The 20016-nt window shown below is 36.4% G+C and overlaps 1 protein-coding gene across 6 annotated transcripts in view; it reads left to right on the top strand.

Annotated features, from left to right (window-relative positions):
• Positions 1-20016, top strand: part of WDR76 (WD repeat domain 76) — a 62388-nt gene that overhangs the window by 25380 nt on the left and 16992 nt on the right. For 5 of the 6 annotated variants that reach the window (XM_019442298.2, XM_053889110.1, XM_053889111.1 and 2 more), the window contains 5 exons: positions 1659-1760; positions 1858-1901; positions 2950-3103; positions 14105-14131; positions 16359-16517. In XM_019442298.2, the coding sequence (XP_019297843.2) occupies positions 1659-1760; positions 1858-1901; positions 2950-3103; positions 14105-14131; positions 16359-16517 (486 nt within the window). The remainder of the gene's footprint in view (positions 1-1658; positions 1761-1857; positions 1902-2949; positions 3104-14104; positions 14132-16358; positions 16518-20016) is intronic. The other variant, XM_019442296.2, reaches the window with a different exon arrangement.

Raw genomic sequence — 20016 nt, 5'->3', positions numbered from 1 at the left:
TGACCTGAGCCTAAATCAAGAGTCAGATACTTAACCAACCAGGCACCCCCGTACTTCATTAATTTACTACTGCTGTTTATAGTTTAATGATTAAGATTTCAAAGTCATAAAAACTAGTTTGGATTCTATATTTCTGCAAGCTTACCTGCAGTGGAATTGTGGATAAATTACTTAACCTTTCTGAGCCCATTTCCCCATATTTAAAGTGGTAATAGTATAGAAACTTCAAAGGGGTGTTGAGGGGGTTAAGTGAAATAGTATCTGTAAAGTTTCTTCTGTTGTGTTAAGGGCTTAGTAAGTAATCAATAAATGGTAGTATTAATGTTATTAATAATAAATAATATGTTATAATAGTGATAGCCCTTTGCTGTGGTATAACTTTGTACTTTTAGTGAGTAGAAGGAGTTTTATTTACGAAGTTTATTGTCTAAATCAGATTATAATTATGTTTTTTATTCAAGAACACCTATGGTTTTTAATACTTTATATCTAAGTGCTTAATTCTAAATTGGAAGATAGCACTAATTAGACTGGTGCTTTGGGAGCTAATTGCAAATTAAGGTACTTGGGAAGAGTAGCTTTCCAATTTTCCTGAAGTTTCACTCATGATAAATGTATTTACATTGAACTCATTCCACACAGCTAAAGCAGAACTTTTGTGAAATGATACTTAAACTTGCTGCATGTGATGTATATTTTGTATTTTTGACTCTATTCTTTTGTCATTCATGAAAACATTGTTTGTTTTAACATATTGAAATGATTTCACCATCCATGGGTTACAACCTAGGATTTAAAAAAACACTGGCAGGGGCGCCTGGGTGGCTCAGTTGGTTAAGCATCCGACTTCGGCTCAGGTCATGATCTCATGGTCCGTGGGTTCGAGCCCCGCGTCGGGCTCTGTGCTGACAGCTCAGAGCCTGGAGCCTGTTCCAGATTCTGTGTCTCCCTCTTTCTCTGACCCTCCCCTGTTCATGCTCTCTCTCTGTCTCAAAAATAAATAAATGTTAAAAAAAAAATTAAAAAAAATAAATAAATAAAAATAAAAAAATAAAAAAACACTGGCAGGGTGCCTGGGTGGCTCTGTTGGTTGAGGGTCCAACTCTTGGTTTCAGTTCAGGTCATGATCTCATGGTTTGTAGGATTGAGCCCTGAATTGGGCTCTGCACTGACAGCGCAGTGCCTGCTTGGGATTCTCTCTCTCTCTCTCTCTGGACCTCCCCGCTCACGGGCACGCTTGAGTGTGCACGTTCTTTCTCTCTCTCTTTCAAAAATAAATAAATAAACTTAAAAAAACCCACTGGCATAGAATAATAACTGAGTAACAAATTGAACTGTTCTGAACCAATTCCTGTCAACTCCTCTTTTGGCAGTGTAACTTTGGACAAGGTAGCTTCTCTAAGTTTCATTATAATTTCTTTAAAATGTGGTATCTCATTCACTAGATTATTGTGAGTATTAAATGGGATAATATATATTATTAGCTTACAGGATACCTGGCAATCATTCATTGAACATTATTTTTGGATACTGTTGATGTGTCACCTATGTTGTTGGTATCAAAAGTAAAGTAGTGAAAAACATTCCAGGGCAGAGCAAGAGTCAATCGGCCTTTTTATTTCTCATTTTATTCTTGATTTTCTTATTTTTTAAAACAGCCTTTGTTACCTCCTGGGCCTTTAGAAATGACTCCTGAAAATCGAGATGATGACAACGACCTGTTTAAAGGATTCCTACAGACTTGGGCAGAAGTGAGCAAGGTATCACTTGGGAGGGCTTATAGCTTTGAGAATTATCTGTTAAGGAAATTTCAGTATATATATTAACTTAGTACTTTGGTCTCTTTCATTGTTGCAGACAAGTATTAAGAATACTGAGAAGGAGTTATCTAGCATTAAAAAGTGAGTTGAAATGCCTTGTCTTTGTTTTATATTTTCTGAAATCTTTAAGTTAGACTATATACCATTACAGGAGGTTTTGAAAATGAGGTGGAAAAAATACCCATAATATTTCCACCTAACAACTGTTGTTTTTGTATGTTTCCTTTTAGGTATTGCCATATGTAATACCATTATGATATAAGCTTCATGAGTGCAGGGATTTTGTTTCAGTAACCAAAATGGTGCCTGGCACTTAATATGTATTCACTCATTGTTTAATAAATGAATGAATACACATACATTTTTAGTTTATTATGTTCTAATGTATATACACGTTTATATTCTGCTTTTTCTTTAACATAGTTACATTTATTAAAGTCTTTAAATTTATTGATTAATTGCATATTATTTAGTAGGTGGCATTTACTTAACCTCTTCTTCCTCTCCTGATATTTAGAATTCTTTTTTTTTTTCTTTTTATTTAAAATTTATTTAATAAATACAGAGATAGACAGAGAGAGACAATCCCAACCAGGCTCTGCACTGTCAGTGCAGAGCCTGATGTAGGGCTCAGTCTCATAAATAGTGAGATCATGACCTGAGCCGAAATCAAGAATTGGATGCTTAACCGACTGAGCCACCCAGGTGCCCCTGGAATTATTTTCAATTTAGTTTTGTGTGTTTAGTTGTGTATTTAGTTATATATGTGCTTGTGTTTAAATGTGATAGTGTGTTAGTTCTTTAGGATAGATTCCAGAAGTGAGATTACTGAGTCAAATATTATGGACATACATTGCTGAATTGTTTTCTGAAATCTTTTTTTTTTTTTCTGAAAATTTTATATGAATTTACTCTGCCACTAGCACTATTAACGAATGTATATGTTTGACTAGCCTGCTACCTTTTATAAGTGAAGAATAGTATCCCATTTTTTAATTTGATTTCCTTGGTTACTAGGAGGTTAACTATTTATTTACTGTGTCTTTTTTCTTTTCTTTTTTTTTGAGTTATGTTTTAGTTATTTTCACTATTGATTGGCTTTACTTCTAAAATTTAATTGTTTTCTCAGCTATAAAGCCAATTTAAATGGCATGGTCATTAATGAAGATACTGTTCATAAAGTTACCAAAGGCCCAATACTCTCTGTGGCTCTCCACCCATCAGAAATTAGAACTTTGGTGGCAGCTGGGGCCAAATCTGGGCAAGTTGGACTTTGGGATTTGGTAAGTTATTATTAATTTTTTGAAGACAATAAAGTTTGACTGAAACAAATAGTCTACAGGAGAATAGCCTAGAGCCATGTGTTTGTAGATGTTACTTGAGATTTATAGTTTTGTGCTTTGTGATTCCAGACATTAGAGATCTGGGGAAATTTTAGTTGGCTTTCTAGAACTTTAAAATTTTTAGTTTGAATGTCACTAGTTACCAGGACATAAATTAACTGCCAGGAAACTCTGTCACGACTTTAATTTTTTTTTTTTTTTAACTTTTTTTTATTTATTTTTGAGACAGAGAGAGACAGAGCATGAACGGGGGAGGGGCAGAGAGAGAGGGAGACACAGAATCGGAAGCAGGCTCCAGGCTCTGAGCCACCAGCCCACAGCCCGACGCGGGGCTCGAACTCACAGACCGCGAGATCGTGACCTGAGCCGAAGTCGGACGCTTAACCGACTGAGCCACCCAGGCGCCCCAACGACTTTAAATGTATATATGAAAAAATCATACAAAGTTCTTAGTTTACTACTTATGTTTAAAATACAGTTTCCAAATGGGAAAAAGTATCTTTTCAGGGATATGCTTAGGATGATCCCATTCATTTTTTTATGAGTCACAGATACTGAATTCCACTCATTGTACGTATAATTCTGCATGGATTGCTTTTGATAGTTACAAAATTGAGAAAAGCCAAGTTAACGTTCTCTGAATTTATTTTTTAATTGGGAAAGTAGAACAAAGACCTGTTTCTTAACAGATTTTGTGAGAAGAAGAGAGAAATAAAAACCAAGTTCTCTCTTGTTTTGGGAGAAAAGGTACTTCCTTATTTTGATAAGGTGTGAATGAGGGTAGGAGGCAAAAGTATCTGGTAAATGAAATAGAAGAGAAGTGGGAAGAGGACTAAGAATAGTATAAGGTTGTACAAGCTAAGAGATGAGTTTTAAGGATTGGAGTTTGACAGGGCTTCTTGTAGAGAAGTTAAAAAGAATGAAAGCAGAGAAAAGGCCATTGGTTTTGAAAATGGGGTACCATTAGTGAGTTGAGAGAGTAGCTTCAACAAAGAGGTAAGGAACACAGACTTTGAGAGAATAAAAAATAATGGGGTAGTGGAAGAAATGAAAACAGTGGATAAATACCATTGGTAGAAGAACTTTGAAAAGGAAAAATAGAGAATTAGTATAGTCAAGTGAAGATCTTTTCAGGGTAGATCAATCTGTACAGAGTTGAAGATATGTAGAAAAGTCCCTTTGTCATGTCTTTCCTGGTGACTTCAAAATCTGTATTACTATGTCTCTATAGTCCGGTATCCTTTTTTTTTTTTTTTTTTTTTAATGTTTATTTTTGAGAGAGAGAGAGAGAGAGAGAGAGCGAGGGAGGGGCAGAGAGAGAGAGGGAGACACAGAATCTGAAGCAGGCTCCAGGCTCTGGTCTATCAGCACAGAGCCCATCACAGGGCTTGAACCTACAAGCCGTGAGATCATGACCTGAGCTGAAGTCAGACACTTAACCGACCGAGCCACACAGGTACCCCATATAGTCTGGTATCCTTAACAACTTTCTAAATTTCCCAGATCTTTGGCTGTGTCACATTAACAGCTTGAGCAAGTCTAAAACCTAGTACTTTTGCTGCCCTGTGCTCATGTCCCAACTCTCTAATTTTTTAAAAAAATTAACTTTATCAAAGTATAATTTAGATATTACAAAATTCACATATTTCAAAGTACAACTTAATGATTTAAAAAAATTGTTTTAATAGATATTTTTTAGAGAGTGAGAGACAGGGCACAAGCAGGGGAAGAGCAGAGAGAGAGGGAGATACAGAATCCGAAGCAGGCTCCAGGCTCTGAGCTGTCAGCACAGAGCCTGCTGTAGGGTTTGAACCCACGAACTGTGAGATCATGACCAGAGCCGAAGTCATGCTTAACCAATGGAGCCACCCAGGTGCCCCTAACCCAGTGATTTTTAATAGGTTTAGTGAGTTGTGTAACTTCACCCTCAAGCTTTAAAACATTTTTGTCATTCCTAGAAGATTCCTATTGGCTAATTACATTTAATCTCCCAGCTAATTACCCTTATACCCAGGGACATCTTCTTAAATTTGACCTTTTTGGACATGTCATATAAATAGAATCATACAATATGTGGTCTTTTATGTTGATTTCTTTCTCTTAGCATAATGTTTTCAAGGTTCATTTATGTTTTAGTATGTATCAGTATTTATTCTTTTTTAATTGTTGGACAATACTCCATTGTTTGACTATACCACATTTTGTTGATTCATTTTATCACTTGATAGACATTTGGGTTGTTTCCACTTTTTGGCTATTCTGAATAGTGCTAGTATAAACATTTGTGTACACATTTTTGTTTGGAAATGTGTTTTAATTTCTCTTGGGTAGATATCCAGGGACAGAGTTCTGGGTCATATGGCAACTAGTTAACATTTTGAGGAACTACCAAACTTCTTTCCAAACGATTGTATCATTTTATATTCCCACCAGCAATATGAGGGTTCCAATTTCCCCCCATGCTCAGCAATGTTTATTATTTTATGTCATTTTGATTATAGCCTTTCTGGTGGGTGTGAAGTGGTATCTCATTGTGGTTTTGATGCATATGACTAATGACTAATGTTGAGCCTCTTTTCATGCCATTTGGATATCTTTGATAAAATGGCTATTCAGATCTTTTATCAATTAAAAATTTTTTTTAATGTTTATTTTTGAGAGAGAGACAGAGACAGAGTGTGAGCGGGGGAGAGGTGCAGAGAGAGAGAGAGAGAGAGAGAGAGAGAGAGAGAATCCAAAGCGAGCTCCAGGCTCTGAGCTGTCAGCACAAAGCCTGACTTGGGGCTTGAATCCACGACCTGAGCTGAAGTCGGACACTCAACTGACTGAGCCACCCAGGTGTCCCTTTTATTAATGTTTTATTAGGTTGTTTGTCTTACTGAATTATGAGTTTGTAAATTCTAGATACAAATTCTTTATCAGATGTGTTTTGCAAATATTTCTGGTAGTTTTTGGCTTTTCTTCATTTCCTTTATGCTGTCTTTTGAAGTGCAAAAGATGATATCCAGTTTATGAAAAATTTTAAATGGATTGTGCTTTTGGTGTCATATTTAAGAATTCTTTCTCTAGCTTCAAGCCTTAAAGAGTTTTTCCTGTTTTTTTCTAAAAATTTATAGTATGTGCTTTCACATTTAGTTTGGTGATTCATCTTGAGTTCTTTTTTTTTTTTAATATGAAATTTGTTGTCAAATTGGTTTCCATACAACACCCAGTGCTCATCCCAACAGGTGCCCTCCTCGATGCCCATGACCCACTGTCCCCTCCCTCCCACCCCCCATCAACCCTCAGTTTGTTCTCACTTTTTAAGAGTCTCTCATGGTTTTCCTCCTTCCCTCTCTGTAACTCTTTTTTTCCCCTTCCCCTCCCCCATGGTCTTCTGTTAAGTTTCTCAGGATCCACATAAGAGTGAAAACATATGGTATCTGTCTTTGTCTGTATGACTTATTTCACTTAGCATCACACTCTCCAGTTCCATCCACGTTGCTACAAAAGGCCATATTTCATTCTTTCTCATTGCCAAGTAGTATTCCATTGTATATATAAACCACAACTTCTTTATCCATTCATCAGTTGATGGACATTTAGGCTCTTTCTGTAATTTGGCTACTGTTGAAAGTGCTGCTGTAAAAATTGGGGTACAAGTGCTCCTGTGCATCAGCACTCCTATATCCCTTGGGTAAATTCCTAGCAGTGCTTATTGCTGGGTCATAGGGTAGATCTATTTTTAATTTTTTGAGGAACCTCCACACTGTTTTCCAGAGTGGTTGCACCAGTTTGCATTCCCAACAGTGCAAAAGGGTTCCCGTTTCTCCACATTCTCTCTAGCATCTCTAGTCTCCTGATTTGCTCATTTTAGCCACTCTGACTGGTGTGAGATGATATTTGAGTTATTTTTTATATATGGTGTGAAGTAAGGGCCCAAGTTTACTTTTTTGTATATGAATATCCAGTTGTCATTTATTGAAAAGACTATCCTTTCCCCATTGAATTGCCTTGACACCCCCTGTTTTTCCTCTTAACTTTCTTTCAGATTCCTAGTTGCATCTAGAATCAAAAGTTGTTACCGTTTATTCAGTTACCCATTCACCCATTTATTCATTGTTTCCACATTTATTATTTTGTGCTGAGTAATATTCTAATGATTCCCCAGATATTAGATATTTGTGAGCAAAAATTGTCTCTGCCCTCTTACAGTTTAGAATTTAGTGGCAAATGCAGCATTAATGAAATAATGGCCAAATATGTAATTACATACTTGATAAGTGGAATGAATTATATAGTGTGTTTAATGGACTGAAGGAAAGTAGTGTTAATGACAGGGGGCTGGCCTAATTTGGAGGATCAGGGAAAGAAACCTTCCCTGAGGAACTGAGAATTGAGATGAGATTTGAAAGCTAAGTAGCAATAGACCAAGTAAAGAAAAGGGAAAGAATATTTCAGACAAGGGAACAGCATGTCAAGGACCTGCAGCAGGAGGAGGCCTATCTGATACTTTTAAAGACCTGAAAAATTGCTTGTGTAGCTGGAGCATAGACAGCAAAGGAATAGACACAAGGGATGAGTGGAATAGGATGAAGCTGTGGAGGTGGGTAGAGACCAGATCTATATATCTATATCTATATATCTATATCTATATCTATATCTATATCTATATCTATATCTATATCTATCTATATCTTTGAATGAGATTTTTTTTAAGTTTATTTACTTGTTTTGAGAGAGAGACAATCCCAGTCAGGCTCTACACTGTCAGCACAGAGCCTCAGACAGGGCTTGATCCTATGAACTCATGAACCATGAGATCATGACCTGAGCCAAATTTAAGAGTCGGATGCTTAACTGACTGATCCACCCAGGCACCCCAAGAATTTTGGTTTTTATCCTAAAAGCAATAGGAAGCCATTGAAGAGTTTTAAGCTGGGTCCTCACTCGTTCCTTGTGTCTAATAAAGTCCTTTAATGCTTTTGCCCCTTTCCATCCTTACTGCCATTATGTTGGGCCAGGGCCCCATGTCCTCTTTTAGAATTACCATACTGGTCTGAATTGGTATTTGTACTTCCAATTTTCCTATTCCAATTCAGTGTACACAGATAGTCATTTCTAGGCTCAAAACAAACTGGTCCTGTATTCAATTAGGTTTAAAGTAGTTAGAAGCACTCTTTTTGTTTAATATTTTATTTTTAAGTAATCTCCATACTCAGCAAGGGGCTCGAAGTCACAACCCTGAGACTAAGAGTTGTGTGCTCCATTGACTGATCCACTCAGGCACCCCTAAAAGCACTTTTAACCTGGTATATTTAGATTAAAATGGGCAATTGGAATTTCCCAAAGAATGAGAAAAAGCAGTCAAATCAGTTTAAAAAAAATCTTACAGCAATAAGGAAGAAGTATAACTTACGCTGTGCACTTCAAAAACTAGCCACCAAGGACAAATTCTGTAGCTCAGCTGGGGGTGGGGCACAGCATGATTTAGCTTCTACCTTGCCTTAACAGCCAAAATCCATATTGGTAACTGACCAAACCCTGATGATTTTCACCTATGTTGTCAAAACTAGAGAGAACACATTGAGTGGGCATTTAGAGTTTTCCTCCTTTGAGTGAGAAATAGGGACATGGCTGTTGAGGGGAAAGGGGAGAAAACAGGGGAAGTTTGTTAATAGTAGGACTAATTCTCTATGAAGGAAATTTTCTTGGTCTGTGGGAGTAGTATAAGCTACTACTAAATCTGCCAGGTAGGTGGTATAAATCCTTATAAATGTTAAAAAAATTGTTTTTAAGTATTTATTTGAGAGAGAGAGGGAGAGAGAGAGAGAGGGGCAGACAGGGAGGGAGAGAGAAAGAATCCAAAGCAGGCTCTGCACTGCCGGCATAGAGCCTGATGCAGGGCTCAAACTCATGAACTATGAGATCATGACCTGAGCTAAAACTAACAGTCAGATGCTTAACCGACTGAGCCACCCAGGCACCCCCTTTATTAATACTTATTTATTCATTTTTTAGAGGGAGAGATAGACAGTAGGGGAAGGGCAGAGAGAAGGAGGCAGAGAATCCCAAGCAGGCTCTGCAGCTGTCCATGCAGAGCCTGACATGGGGCTTCAAATCCATGAACTGGGAGATGATGACCTGAGCTGAAACCAAGAGTTGGATGCTTAACTGACTGAGCCACCCAGGAGCCCCTAAATCATATATAGAATAATGGACAAAAGTCTATTACAGTCTAGGAATTCCAACAAATATTGCATATTCTTTCAGCTGAAACCAACTATCCACCTCTGTCTTCTTCTTGGCTACAGAAAAGCCCGTCTTTTTCTGAGGAAAAAATGAACTGATCAGATACTGGGAGAAAGAGTCAATATGTTATATCAGAGCATTTAACATGGACAGAGCAATTCAAGCATGATGAAAATGAAAAGAAATGATATGACAACTAGACAAACACTACTGCAAAAACAACAAAAGAATCTAGCATGCAAAGACAGGTCTAGAAGAAAAACATAACTCAATGCAAGAAAGAAAATTCTCTTCAGTTTCTTTAAATTGTGGAACTGTACTGTTTCGTATAGTAGCCACAGGTCCTAAGAGACTATTTACATTTAAATCAATTAAAATAGAAAATTCAGTTCTTCAGTTACACTAGGCTTGTTTCAAGTGCCTAATAGCCATACATGGCTAGTGGATACTATGTTGATAGTGCCTACATATAACATTTTTGTTATCTTAGAAAGCTCTTTTTGGACAGTGCTGCTATGGAGCAAGTTAATAACAATATTATTTGGTAAAATAATACTTAAAGATAAGATGATAAAACAGCAGAATGAGATGGAAAAGGATATTGCAGAACTAAGGAAACAAACTGAAGATCAGGGAAACTAATAAATTAGACAAAAGCAAGGAACAGAATAGACATCATTGAAAATTGTAGACATTAAAGACTTGAGGTAATCATAAACACAGACAAACCAGTGGTAAGGGAAGACCATCAAAGATGACCCAACAGTGAAACAGCAAATATATTCAAAGAGAATTCTTCTTTTTAAAATTTTTTTAAATGTTTATTATTTTTGAGAGGGACAGAGACAGAAAGTGAGTGGGTTGGGGCAGAGAGAGAGGGAGGCACAGAATCTGAAGCAGGCTCCAGGCTCTGAGCTGTCACCACAGAGCCCCATGCAGGGCTCGAACTCACAAGCTGTGAGATCGTGACCCGAGCGGAAGTCGGATGCTGAACCGACTGAGCCACCCAGGCGCCCCCAAAAGAGAATTCTTCTGAAAAGAGAATTGAGTTGGCAGATTGAATGTTATACCATGTTTTAGGAAAACTTGGAACATAGAGGGTAAAGAATTCTTTAGGCAGAAAAATTATATTCAAGGGGAGAAGTCTAGCTTTTCTGTTTTCTACAGCAACATTTCATGTAATGTCTACAAGGTTCTGAGGGAAGGAAGTGTGGCCTGGAATACTTAGCAGCCCAAGATAATTGTTCTAGTTAAAGGCAGCTGGTAGGTATTCTCACATGTGAAAAAACTCAAGAAATTCAAGACCTGGGAGTTCATCTGGAAAAAAAACCACTTCACAGTAAGTCTTAGCCAATTAAGAGTAAATCAGGATTAAAAAATCAGGAACAGAGAAGTTTCACAAAAGAATTGGTGATGAGCATTGAATCCATTTAAATGTAGAACTAATCTTAAACAGCTATACAAATTATGTTTATAGAAGTGGATATAAGTGTTATCAACCTGGACAAAATAAAAATAATAGTATATAATATAGACATGGAGACAGGGGAGATTGGAGAAGGGATGAAAATAATGCTCTCAGTCAATAGAAAATATCTAAAATTGGGACATAGTTGAAAAAAATAAGAAAGCATAATGACTGCTCCTGCTTCATGTTTTATACTCCCCCACCTCTTAAAAAAAAAAAAAAAAGGGCTAGAGAGCGGGAAAGAGAGAATCTCAAGTGGGCTCCACACCCAGCATGGAGACCCACATGGGGCTTAATCTCATGACTTGAGTCAAAATCAAAGAGCTGGATGCCTGGGGTGCCTGGGTGGCACAGTTGGTTAAATGTCTGACTCTTGATCTCAGCCCAGGTCATGATCTCACTGTTGGTGAGTTCAAGCCCTGCATTGGGCTCTGCGCTGATGCTCTGGAGGCTGCTTGGGATTCTGTCTCTCCTCTCTGCCCCTCCCCCACTTGTGATCTCTCTAAATAAATATTTAAAAAAAAAAGACGCTTAACTGACTGAGCCACCCAAACGCCTCTACTTTGTCCTTTTTAGGAAATAGCACCTGTAAAGAAATACATTTGACCCTTAACACAATTTGAACTGTGTGGGTCAACTTATACATGGATTTTTTTTAAGCAAATATATTGAAATTTTTTTGGAGATTTGCGATAACTTGAAAAAACTTTCAGATGAACCACATAGCTTAGAAATATTGAAAAGATAAAGGTATGTCATGAATGTATAACATATATGTAGACACTAGTCTATTTTATCACTTACTACCATAAAATATACACAAATCTATTATAAGTTAAAATTTATTAAAACTTCAACACTTACAGACCATATGTGGTGCCATTCACAGTCGAGAGAAATGTAAACAAACATAAAGATGTGGTATTAAGTAGTAACTGCGGAAAATTAACTGCTGTACTACTGTACTACTCGAATAATGATTTCCTAGCTATCCTATTGCTATTGTGGTGAGCTTAATTATAGCAAGTATCTAGTTAAAATGCTAATCATCTCCATGTGAACATTTTATCTTTAGTAAATTGTGTATCATAGTAAAAAGTGATCTCTTGGGGTTCTTGCATATTTTTCACTGTGTTTAGTGCAATACTGTACACCTTGAAAAACATCATAGGACTCCTACAAAGCACCACTAGTGATTCTGGAAAGTCCTCCCAAGAAGTGGGGAATATTCAGGAGAGTACAGGAAAAAGTTGAATTGCTTGATAAATACTATAAATTGAGGTCTGCAGCTGCAGTTGCCTGGCATTTCAAGATAAATGAATCTAGCATAAGGACTGTTGTAAAAAAAAAAAAAAAGAAAAAAAAATTGTAAAGCTGTTACTGCATCTATTCCAGCAAGTGTGAAAACCTTGTACTTTTTGCAAAATACCTTTTTATCTGAAGATGCAGCTTTTATGTGGGTGTAGGATTGCTCTAAGAAATGCATACCTGTAGACTGATATGACTCGAGGAAAATTGAAGTCATCATATGACAAAGTAAATGGAAGGTGAAAGATAGAAAGCTGGAGAATTTAATGCCAGCAAAGGATGGTTTGATAATTTTAGAAAGAAGTTTGGCTTTAAAAACGTTAGAATTAACAGGAGAAGTAGCTTCCGCTGATCCAAGACTGAAGACAAGTTCCCAGACACCATTAAGAAAAATGCTGAGAAAGAATATCTGCTTGAACTGGTTTCTAATGCAGAGGAAAGTGCATTCTGGGAAAAAAAAAAAAAAAAGCCACAAAGGACATTTATTAGTAAGAAAGAGAAATGAGCACCAGATTTAAGGCACAAAGGAATAGGCTAACTCTAGTGTGCAAATACATTGTGATCAGGACTGCCATTCTCTATAAAGCTGCTAATCCTCACCCTCAAAGGGAAAAGATAAATACCAGCAGCCAGTTTTTTGGCTGTACAACAGGAGGTCGTGGAAACAAGAGCCCATTTCTGGATCACCGATGCTTTCTCCCTGAGGTCAGGAAGTACCTTGCCAGTAAGGTACTGCCTTTTAAAGTTCTTTCGATGTTGGGCAATGTCCCTGGCTACCCAGAACCCAAGGCATCAAAATGTTGCCCCCAAACACTGTCTCTAATTCAGCCTCTAGATCAGGGGGTCATTAAGGACTTTGAAGGCTCATTACACATGGTACTCTATAGAAAAGATTGTCCACACCACCAAGAGAACCCCAGCAGAAAAAACATCTGAAAATCAAGAATGAGAACACCATTGAAGATGCCACTATTGTGACAGAAAAAGCCATGAAAACAGTCAAGCCTGAAAGAATAAATTTCTGCTGGAGAAAACTGTCCAGATGTTGTACATGACTTCACAGGATTTATGACAGAGACAGTCAAGGAAATGATGACAGATTGTGGTTATGGCAAAAATGGTTAGTGTGAAAGGTTTCAGGATGTGGATCTTGGAGGAATTCAACAGCTAATAGATGCCCCCCGAGAGGAATTAATAGAAGAGTGCTTGATGGAGAGGAATGCTTCTGAACCAGTTCCAGATGATTGAAGCAGTGCTAGAAAATAAATTGACATTAGACAATCTGGCAGAAGCATTCTAATTGTTCAAGACTGCTTTTGACTTCTTTTATGATGTGTACCCTTCTATGGTACGGGCACTGTAACTAAAGCAAATGTTGGAAGAAATATTGGTACAATATAGAAACCTTTTTAGAGAAATGAAAAAACAAGCCAGACAGAAGTTATGATATATTCCATAAAGTTACACTCAGTGTGTTGCCTCTCCTGCCTCCCCTTCTACCTCTACTACCTCGTCCACCCCTTCTGTTGCTATTACCCCTGAGCCCCTCCTCTTCCTCCTTAGCCTATTTAACGTGAAGATGATGAGATGAAGACCTTTATGATGGTCCACTTCCACTTAGTAAATAATTATTCTGCTGTACAATTAATAAACTTATCTGTTGTATACATACATGTCTCTCTGTGTGAAAATCTTTGACCTGTACAGCAAGAAATATATGAGCATTTTTGTGTCTTTATCATCATCATTGCCTAAGTAGTCATTGTGTAGAACATCATGTGCAAGACTTGTATGGAAGTTGATAGCCTATCCTTACATAGGCATAAGGTGAGTACTATTTAATATAAAATTAATAATTTGTTAGCTTCTTTATAATTTTGCTTTCAAAGAGTTACATTACCATACAGTATACCTTTTTCTCTTGTAAATTGGAGCAACTGCATATCAGCTTATTAAAACAGGTAAGTGATATTTTTAAAAAAATTTAACTATTTCCAATATTGCATTGTGAATATGACTGTAATACTGGATCTCATAAAAATTTTATAGGGATTAATCCATTAGTGTATAGGCTAGGCTACTGTGAAGCAACTGTATTGATTACACTAGGCTACCATAAAGCAACCATATTGCCACTTCATTATCAATGCATGAATTGTTGTACCTGTACGTAAATATGAATTTCATTTTCATATTATGTTTTTATTTTTGATGTCATGTTAGTAATATGTATATAATATCTATAGTGTTTTGTATCATATAAGACAATATTGACAGGTACTGACAGATGATTTATTTTATAAACAGATGACATAAACTTGTGGGATTGAAAATGTAGTACTATGAATGTATTTTCTTTTTCTTATGATTTTATTAACATTTCTTTTCTCTAGCTTACTGTATTGTAAAAGTACAGCATATAATATGCATAACCTATAAAATATGTTAGTTCACTGTGTTATTATTGAGGATCTTGGTCAATAGTAGGCTATTAGTAGTTAAGTTTTTGGGTAGTCAAATGTTATACATGGGATTTTCAACTGCATGGTGGGTTGGTGCTCTTAACCTCTTGTTCAAGGATCAGCTGTGCTTGAAGTTCAAAAACTACTTCAGCCTGATTTTCTTTTATTACTTTGAAGTATAGTTTAATTTAATACTATGAAAAATGGCATATATAGCATGGTCTTATTTTTTTCTAAATTTCTTTGTCATTCTATTTGTCTAAGTACATACAGAGATATCTATAATGATAGCTTAGTATTTTAATGATCATTTTAGTTAATTCTGGATTTGCAGTAATTTTTTTTGAATTTTTTTTTAATGTTTTTTATTTATTTTTGAGACAGAGAGAGACAGAGCATGAACAGGGGAGGGGCAGAGAGAGAGGGAGACACAGAATCCGAAGCAGGCTCCAGGCTCTGAGCTGTCAGCACAGAGCCTGACGCGGGGCTCGAACTCACGAACTGTGAGATCATGACCTGAGCCAAAGTCGGACGCTTAACCGACTGAGCCACCCAGGTGCCCCGGATTTGCAGTAATTTTTAATAGTTACTGTCTTTCTACATTTCTGTATTGTTATTTATAACAATGGAGAGTTTTGTTCTAAAAATAAACACTATAAACAAATATGTGAGGATATTAACAGTGGTTAACTCGAGATAGGAGGAGGAGTGTATGTGATTATAATTTTTTCCCTCCCTTTCCTTTTAAAAAATTCTGTTTAAGTTTAAAATAAAAAAAGAAGAAAACAAAAATGCCTGAATATTTCAGAGCAAATTAAGCCAAATTTGGAGAGGACAGTTGGTCTGGTTCGTACTATGACATATGGCATAGTAACATAATTTATCCAGATCTGAGAAGTGATGATTTAGTAGTTGGTAATCCACCTGTGAAAAGGATAATCCCTAGAAGTAGTAATAATACTACTTTTTTTTTTTTTTTTTTTTTTTTTTTTTTTTTTTTTAGAGAGAGAGTGCAAGCAGGGAGAGGGGCAGAGGGAGAGAGAGAGAGAGAGAGAGAGAGAGAGACAGAGAGAATCTTAAGCAGGCTCCACACTTAGCACAGGGTTCCACGTGGTGCTCGATCCCATGACCCTGGGATCATGACCTGAGCCGAAATCAAGAGTCAGATGTTCAACTGATGGAGCTACCCAGGAGCCCCAGTAATAATAATATTAATGTGGAATTGAAATACATGCATTTTCATGGTGTATTTAGGGGATAACGTATTTTTAAAATTATCACTTTGTGCCAGGACCAAATAACCTTATGAAAATTGTGCTGAGAATGATATATAGAAGCATACTGAAGAGATAAAGTAGTAATGGTAGTTATACTGTTTTTAGTAGAAGGGAATTATGCTGAATGTGAAATAAAGAGTAGATTTCTCATTTCTTGAGATTTCATGAACTAAAGTCATAATAAACTATAATTCTTTTCCCTTCTGCATTATGAAAAAGTAGTTTGCAAAAGCTGGAAATGGTTAAAATAAATGTGACAATATCATTGGATTAAAAATTAGAAAAAAGTAATTTAGTGATAATATGACATTGTTAGTTCTGACTTTCTGAATGGGAGGGTGGGTATAATTATAGACTAAGAAGTAATACAAACAAATAGTTTAATGACAGAAAGTGTTGCTACTTTTCACTAGTTTTTGTCTATCTCCCTGACCTCAACTCTCTTCCAGACTCACCAATCTGAAGAAGATGGAATTTATGTTTTTCAACCCCACAGTCAGCCAGTTAGCTGTCTTTACTTCTCACCTGCCAATCCGGCTCACATACTCTCACTGAGCTATGATGGCACATTACGCTGTGGGGATTTTTCAAGGGCTATTTTTGAAGAGGTAAATGTTAATGTGTTTACATGTTGGCTTGAGATAATATTCTGGATTATTTATGAAATGACACATGAATGATTATTATACCAATCAGAATGGGTGAAGTGGTACAGAGTAGGAATTTTAGAACTGTACTGCTTAAGTTTGAAACCCAGACCATCTGTTACTACTTGTATGACCTTGGAAGTTTTTACCTAATAGGGTTGTCATGAGGGTTAAATGATTTAATTTAGATAAAGTGGTTAGATGATCCAGCCAGGCACGTAAGTATTTGCTCTTAATTATTTTTTAATCTTTGCAAAAATATTTTGTATTACTGTTTTTTGATTAAAGTATAGTTGACACACAATATTACATTAGTTTTAGGTGTATAACAGTGATTCAACAACTGTATACATTATGCTATGCTCACCACAAGTATAGATACCATCTGTCAGCCTGCACAGCTATTACAATACAATTGACTATATTCTCTATGCTGTACATTTTATCCATTTTTATTCCCATATTCATTACATTACTAGAAGCCTGTATCTGCCATTCCTCTTCATTTATTTTGCCTTTCTCTCATCCCCACCCCACCCCTCTGACAACCACCAGTTTGTTCTCTGGGTCTGTTTCTGGTTTTTTGTTGTTGTTGTTCATTTGTTTTTTAGATGCTGTATAACTTAAATCATACACTTTCTTTGTCTGACTTACTTCACTTAGCATAATATCCTCTAGGTCCATCTATGTTGTCACAAATGGCAAGATCTCATTCTTTTTTTATGGCTAAGTAATATTCCATTTGTGTGTGTGTGTGTGTGTGTGTGTGTGTGTGTGTGTGTGTGTGTGTGTATGTATGGATATACACACACTCACCACATCTTTGTTCATTTATCAATGGACATTTAGGTTGCTTACATATCTTCACTTTTATAAATAATGCTGCAATGAACATAAGGGTACGTAAATCTTTTCAAATTAGTGGTAATTTTTTTTAATGTTTATTTATTTATTTAGAGACAGAGCATCCTGTGTGTGAGCTGGGGAAGGGCAGAGAGAGAAGGAGAGAGAGAATCCCAAGCAGGCTCTGTGCTGGCAGCGCAGAGCCTGCTGCAGGGCTTGATTTCATGAACCATAAGATCATGACCTGAGCTGAAATCAAGAGTCTGACTTAACCAGCTGAGCCACTCAGGCACCCCATTGAATTAGTGTTTTCATTTTCTTTGGGTAAATACTAGTAGGATTACTGGATCATAGGGTTTTTCTATTTTTAGTTTTTTGAGGAAACTGCATACTGTTTAGTACAATGGCTGTATAATTTATTCCGACCAACAGTGCACAAGGGTTCCTTTTTCTCCACATCCTTGTCAATACTTGTTATTTCTTGTATTTTTGATAGTAGTCATTCTAACAGGTATAAGGTGATATCTCATTGTGGTTTTGATTTGCATTTCCCTGATAATTAGTGATGTTGAGCATCTTTTCATGGGTCTGTTGGCTATCTCCATGTCTTTGGAAAAGTATCTGTTCATGTCCTCTGCCCATTTTTAATTGGATTACTTGGGGAAGTTTTGGGGTTGTTATATAATTTGGATACTAACACTTTATCAGGTATACTGTTTGCAAATATCTTTTCCAATCATTAGGTTGCCTTTTCATTTTTTTGATGATTTCCTTTGCTGTACAAAAGCTTTTTATTTTGATGTAGTCCTAATATTTTTTATTTTGTTTCCCCCACTGTAAGAGACATATGTAGAAAAATGTTTCTGAGTCTCATGCCAAAGAGATTACTTCCTTGTGTTTTCTTGTAGTTGTATGGTTTCAGATCTCCCATTTAAGTCTTTAATGCATTTTGAGTTTATTACTTTTTAATTAATTAATTTTTAAAGTAAGCTCTACAGCCAATATGGGGCTTGAACTCATAACCCCAAGATCAGGCATAGTATGCTCTACCAATTGAGCCAGCCAGGCACCCCACTTAGGGTTTATTTTTGTGTATGGTGTCAGAAAGTGGTCCAGTTTCTTATTTTTCATGTAGCTGTCCAGTTTTCCCAGCACCATTTATTGAAGAGACTGTCTTCCCCCATTGTGTGTTTTTGCCTCCTTTGTCATAGACTAATTGACCATATAAGCATGGGTTTGTTTCTGGGCTCTCTATTCTGCTCGATGGATCTATTTTTGTCTCAGTCCCGTACTGTTTTGATTATTATAGCTTTGTAATATGTTTTGAAATCTGGGATTGTGATACCCCCATCTCTGTTCTTTCTCAAGATTGCTTTGCCTATTTAGGTTCTTTTATGGTTCCATACAAATTTTAGGATTATTTGTTCTAGTTGTGTGAAAAATGCTGTTGGTATGTTGATAGGGATTGCATTGAATCTGTAAATTGCTTTGGTTAGTATGTACATTTTAACACTATTGGTTCTTTCAGTCCGTGAGTATGGTGTATCTTTCCATTTGTCTGTGTCATCTTCAATATCTTTGATCATTGTTTTATAATTTTCAGAGTACAGGTCTTTTACCTCCTTGCTTAAATTTATTCCCAAGTATTCTTTTTTTTTTTTTTTTTTCCAAGTATTATTTTTGGTGTAACTATAAATGGATTTGTTTTCTTTTTAAACATTTTTTTTTTCAGTTTTATTTATTTGAGAGAGAGAGAGAGAGAGAGAGACACATTGGGGGTGGGGGAGGGGCAGAGAGACAAGGAGAGAGAGAGAGAATCCCATGCAGGCTCCACACTGTCAGTGCAGAGCCCGACACAGGGGTCGAACTTATGAACTGTGAGATCATGCCTTGAGCCAAAATCAAGGGTTGGACACTTAACTGACTAAGCCACCCAGGTGGATCAAATAGAATTATTTTCTTAATTTCTCCTTCTGCTACTTTGTTATTATTAGTTGTAATATAATGCAACAGATTTCTGTATATTAATTTTGCATTCTGTAACTTTCCTGAGTTCATTTAGTACTTCTAGTAGTTTTTGGTGGAGTATTTAGGGTTTTCTATGTATAGTATCATGTCATCTGCAAACAGTGACAGTTTTATGGTTTCCTTACCAATTTGGATGCCTTTTATTTCTTTTTGTCTGCTTGTTGTGGCTAGGACTTCCAAGTACTATGTTGAATAAAACTGATGAGAGTGGACATCTTTGTCTTGTTTCTAATCTTAGAGAAAAAACTCAATTTTTCACCATTGAGGGTGATATTAAGTGTGTGTTTGCTATATATAGGCTTTATTGTGGTGAGGTATGTTCTCTCTAAACCCACTTAGTTGAGAATTTTTATCATGAATGGATGTTGAATTTTATAAAATGCTTTTTCTGCATCTATTGAGATGATATGATTTTTTATCCTTTATTTTATTAATGTGTATCATGTTGATTGGTTTGCAGACAGTGAACCATCCTTGCATCCCCAGAATAAATCCCATTTGATTGTGGTAAATAATCCTTTTAATGTACTGTTTAATATGGTATACTACTGTTGTGCTGAGGGCTCTTTGTATCTGTGTTCATCAGGAA

This window comes from Panthera pardus, unplaced genomic scaffold, assembly GCF_024362965.1.
Source record: "Panthera pardus isolate Hobbes unplaced genomic scaffold, ASM2436296v1 HiC_scaffold_24, whole genome shotgun sequence".
NCBI classification, from domain to species: domain Eukaryota; kingdom Metazoa; phylum Chordata; class Mammalia; order Carnivora; family Felidae; genus Panthera; species Panthera pardus.
The sequence above is the reverse complement of the archived record's forward strand: the minus strand, read 5'-3'. Positions and strand labels throughout refer to the sequence as shown.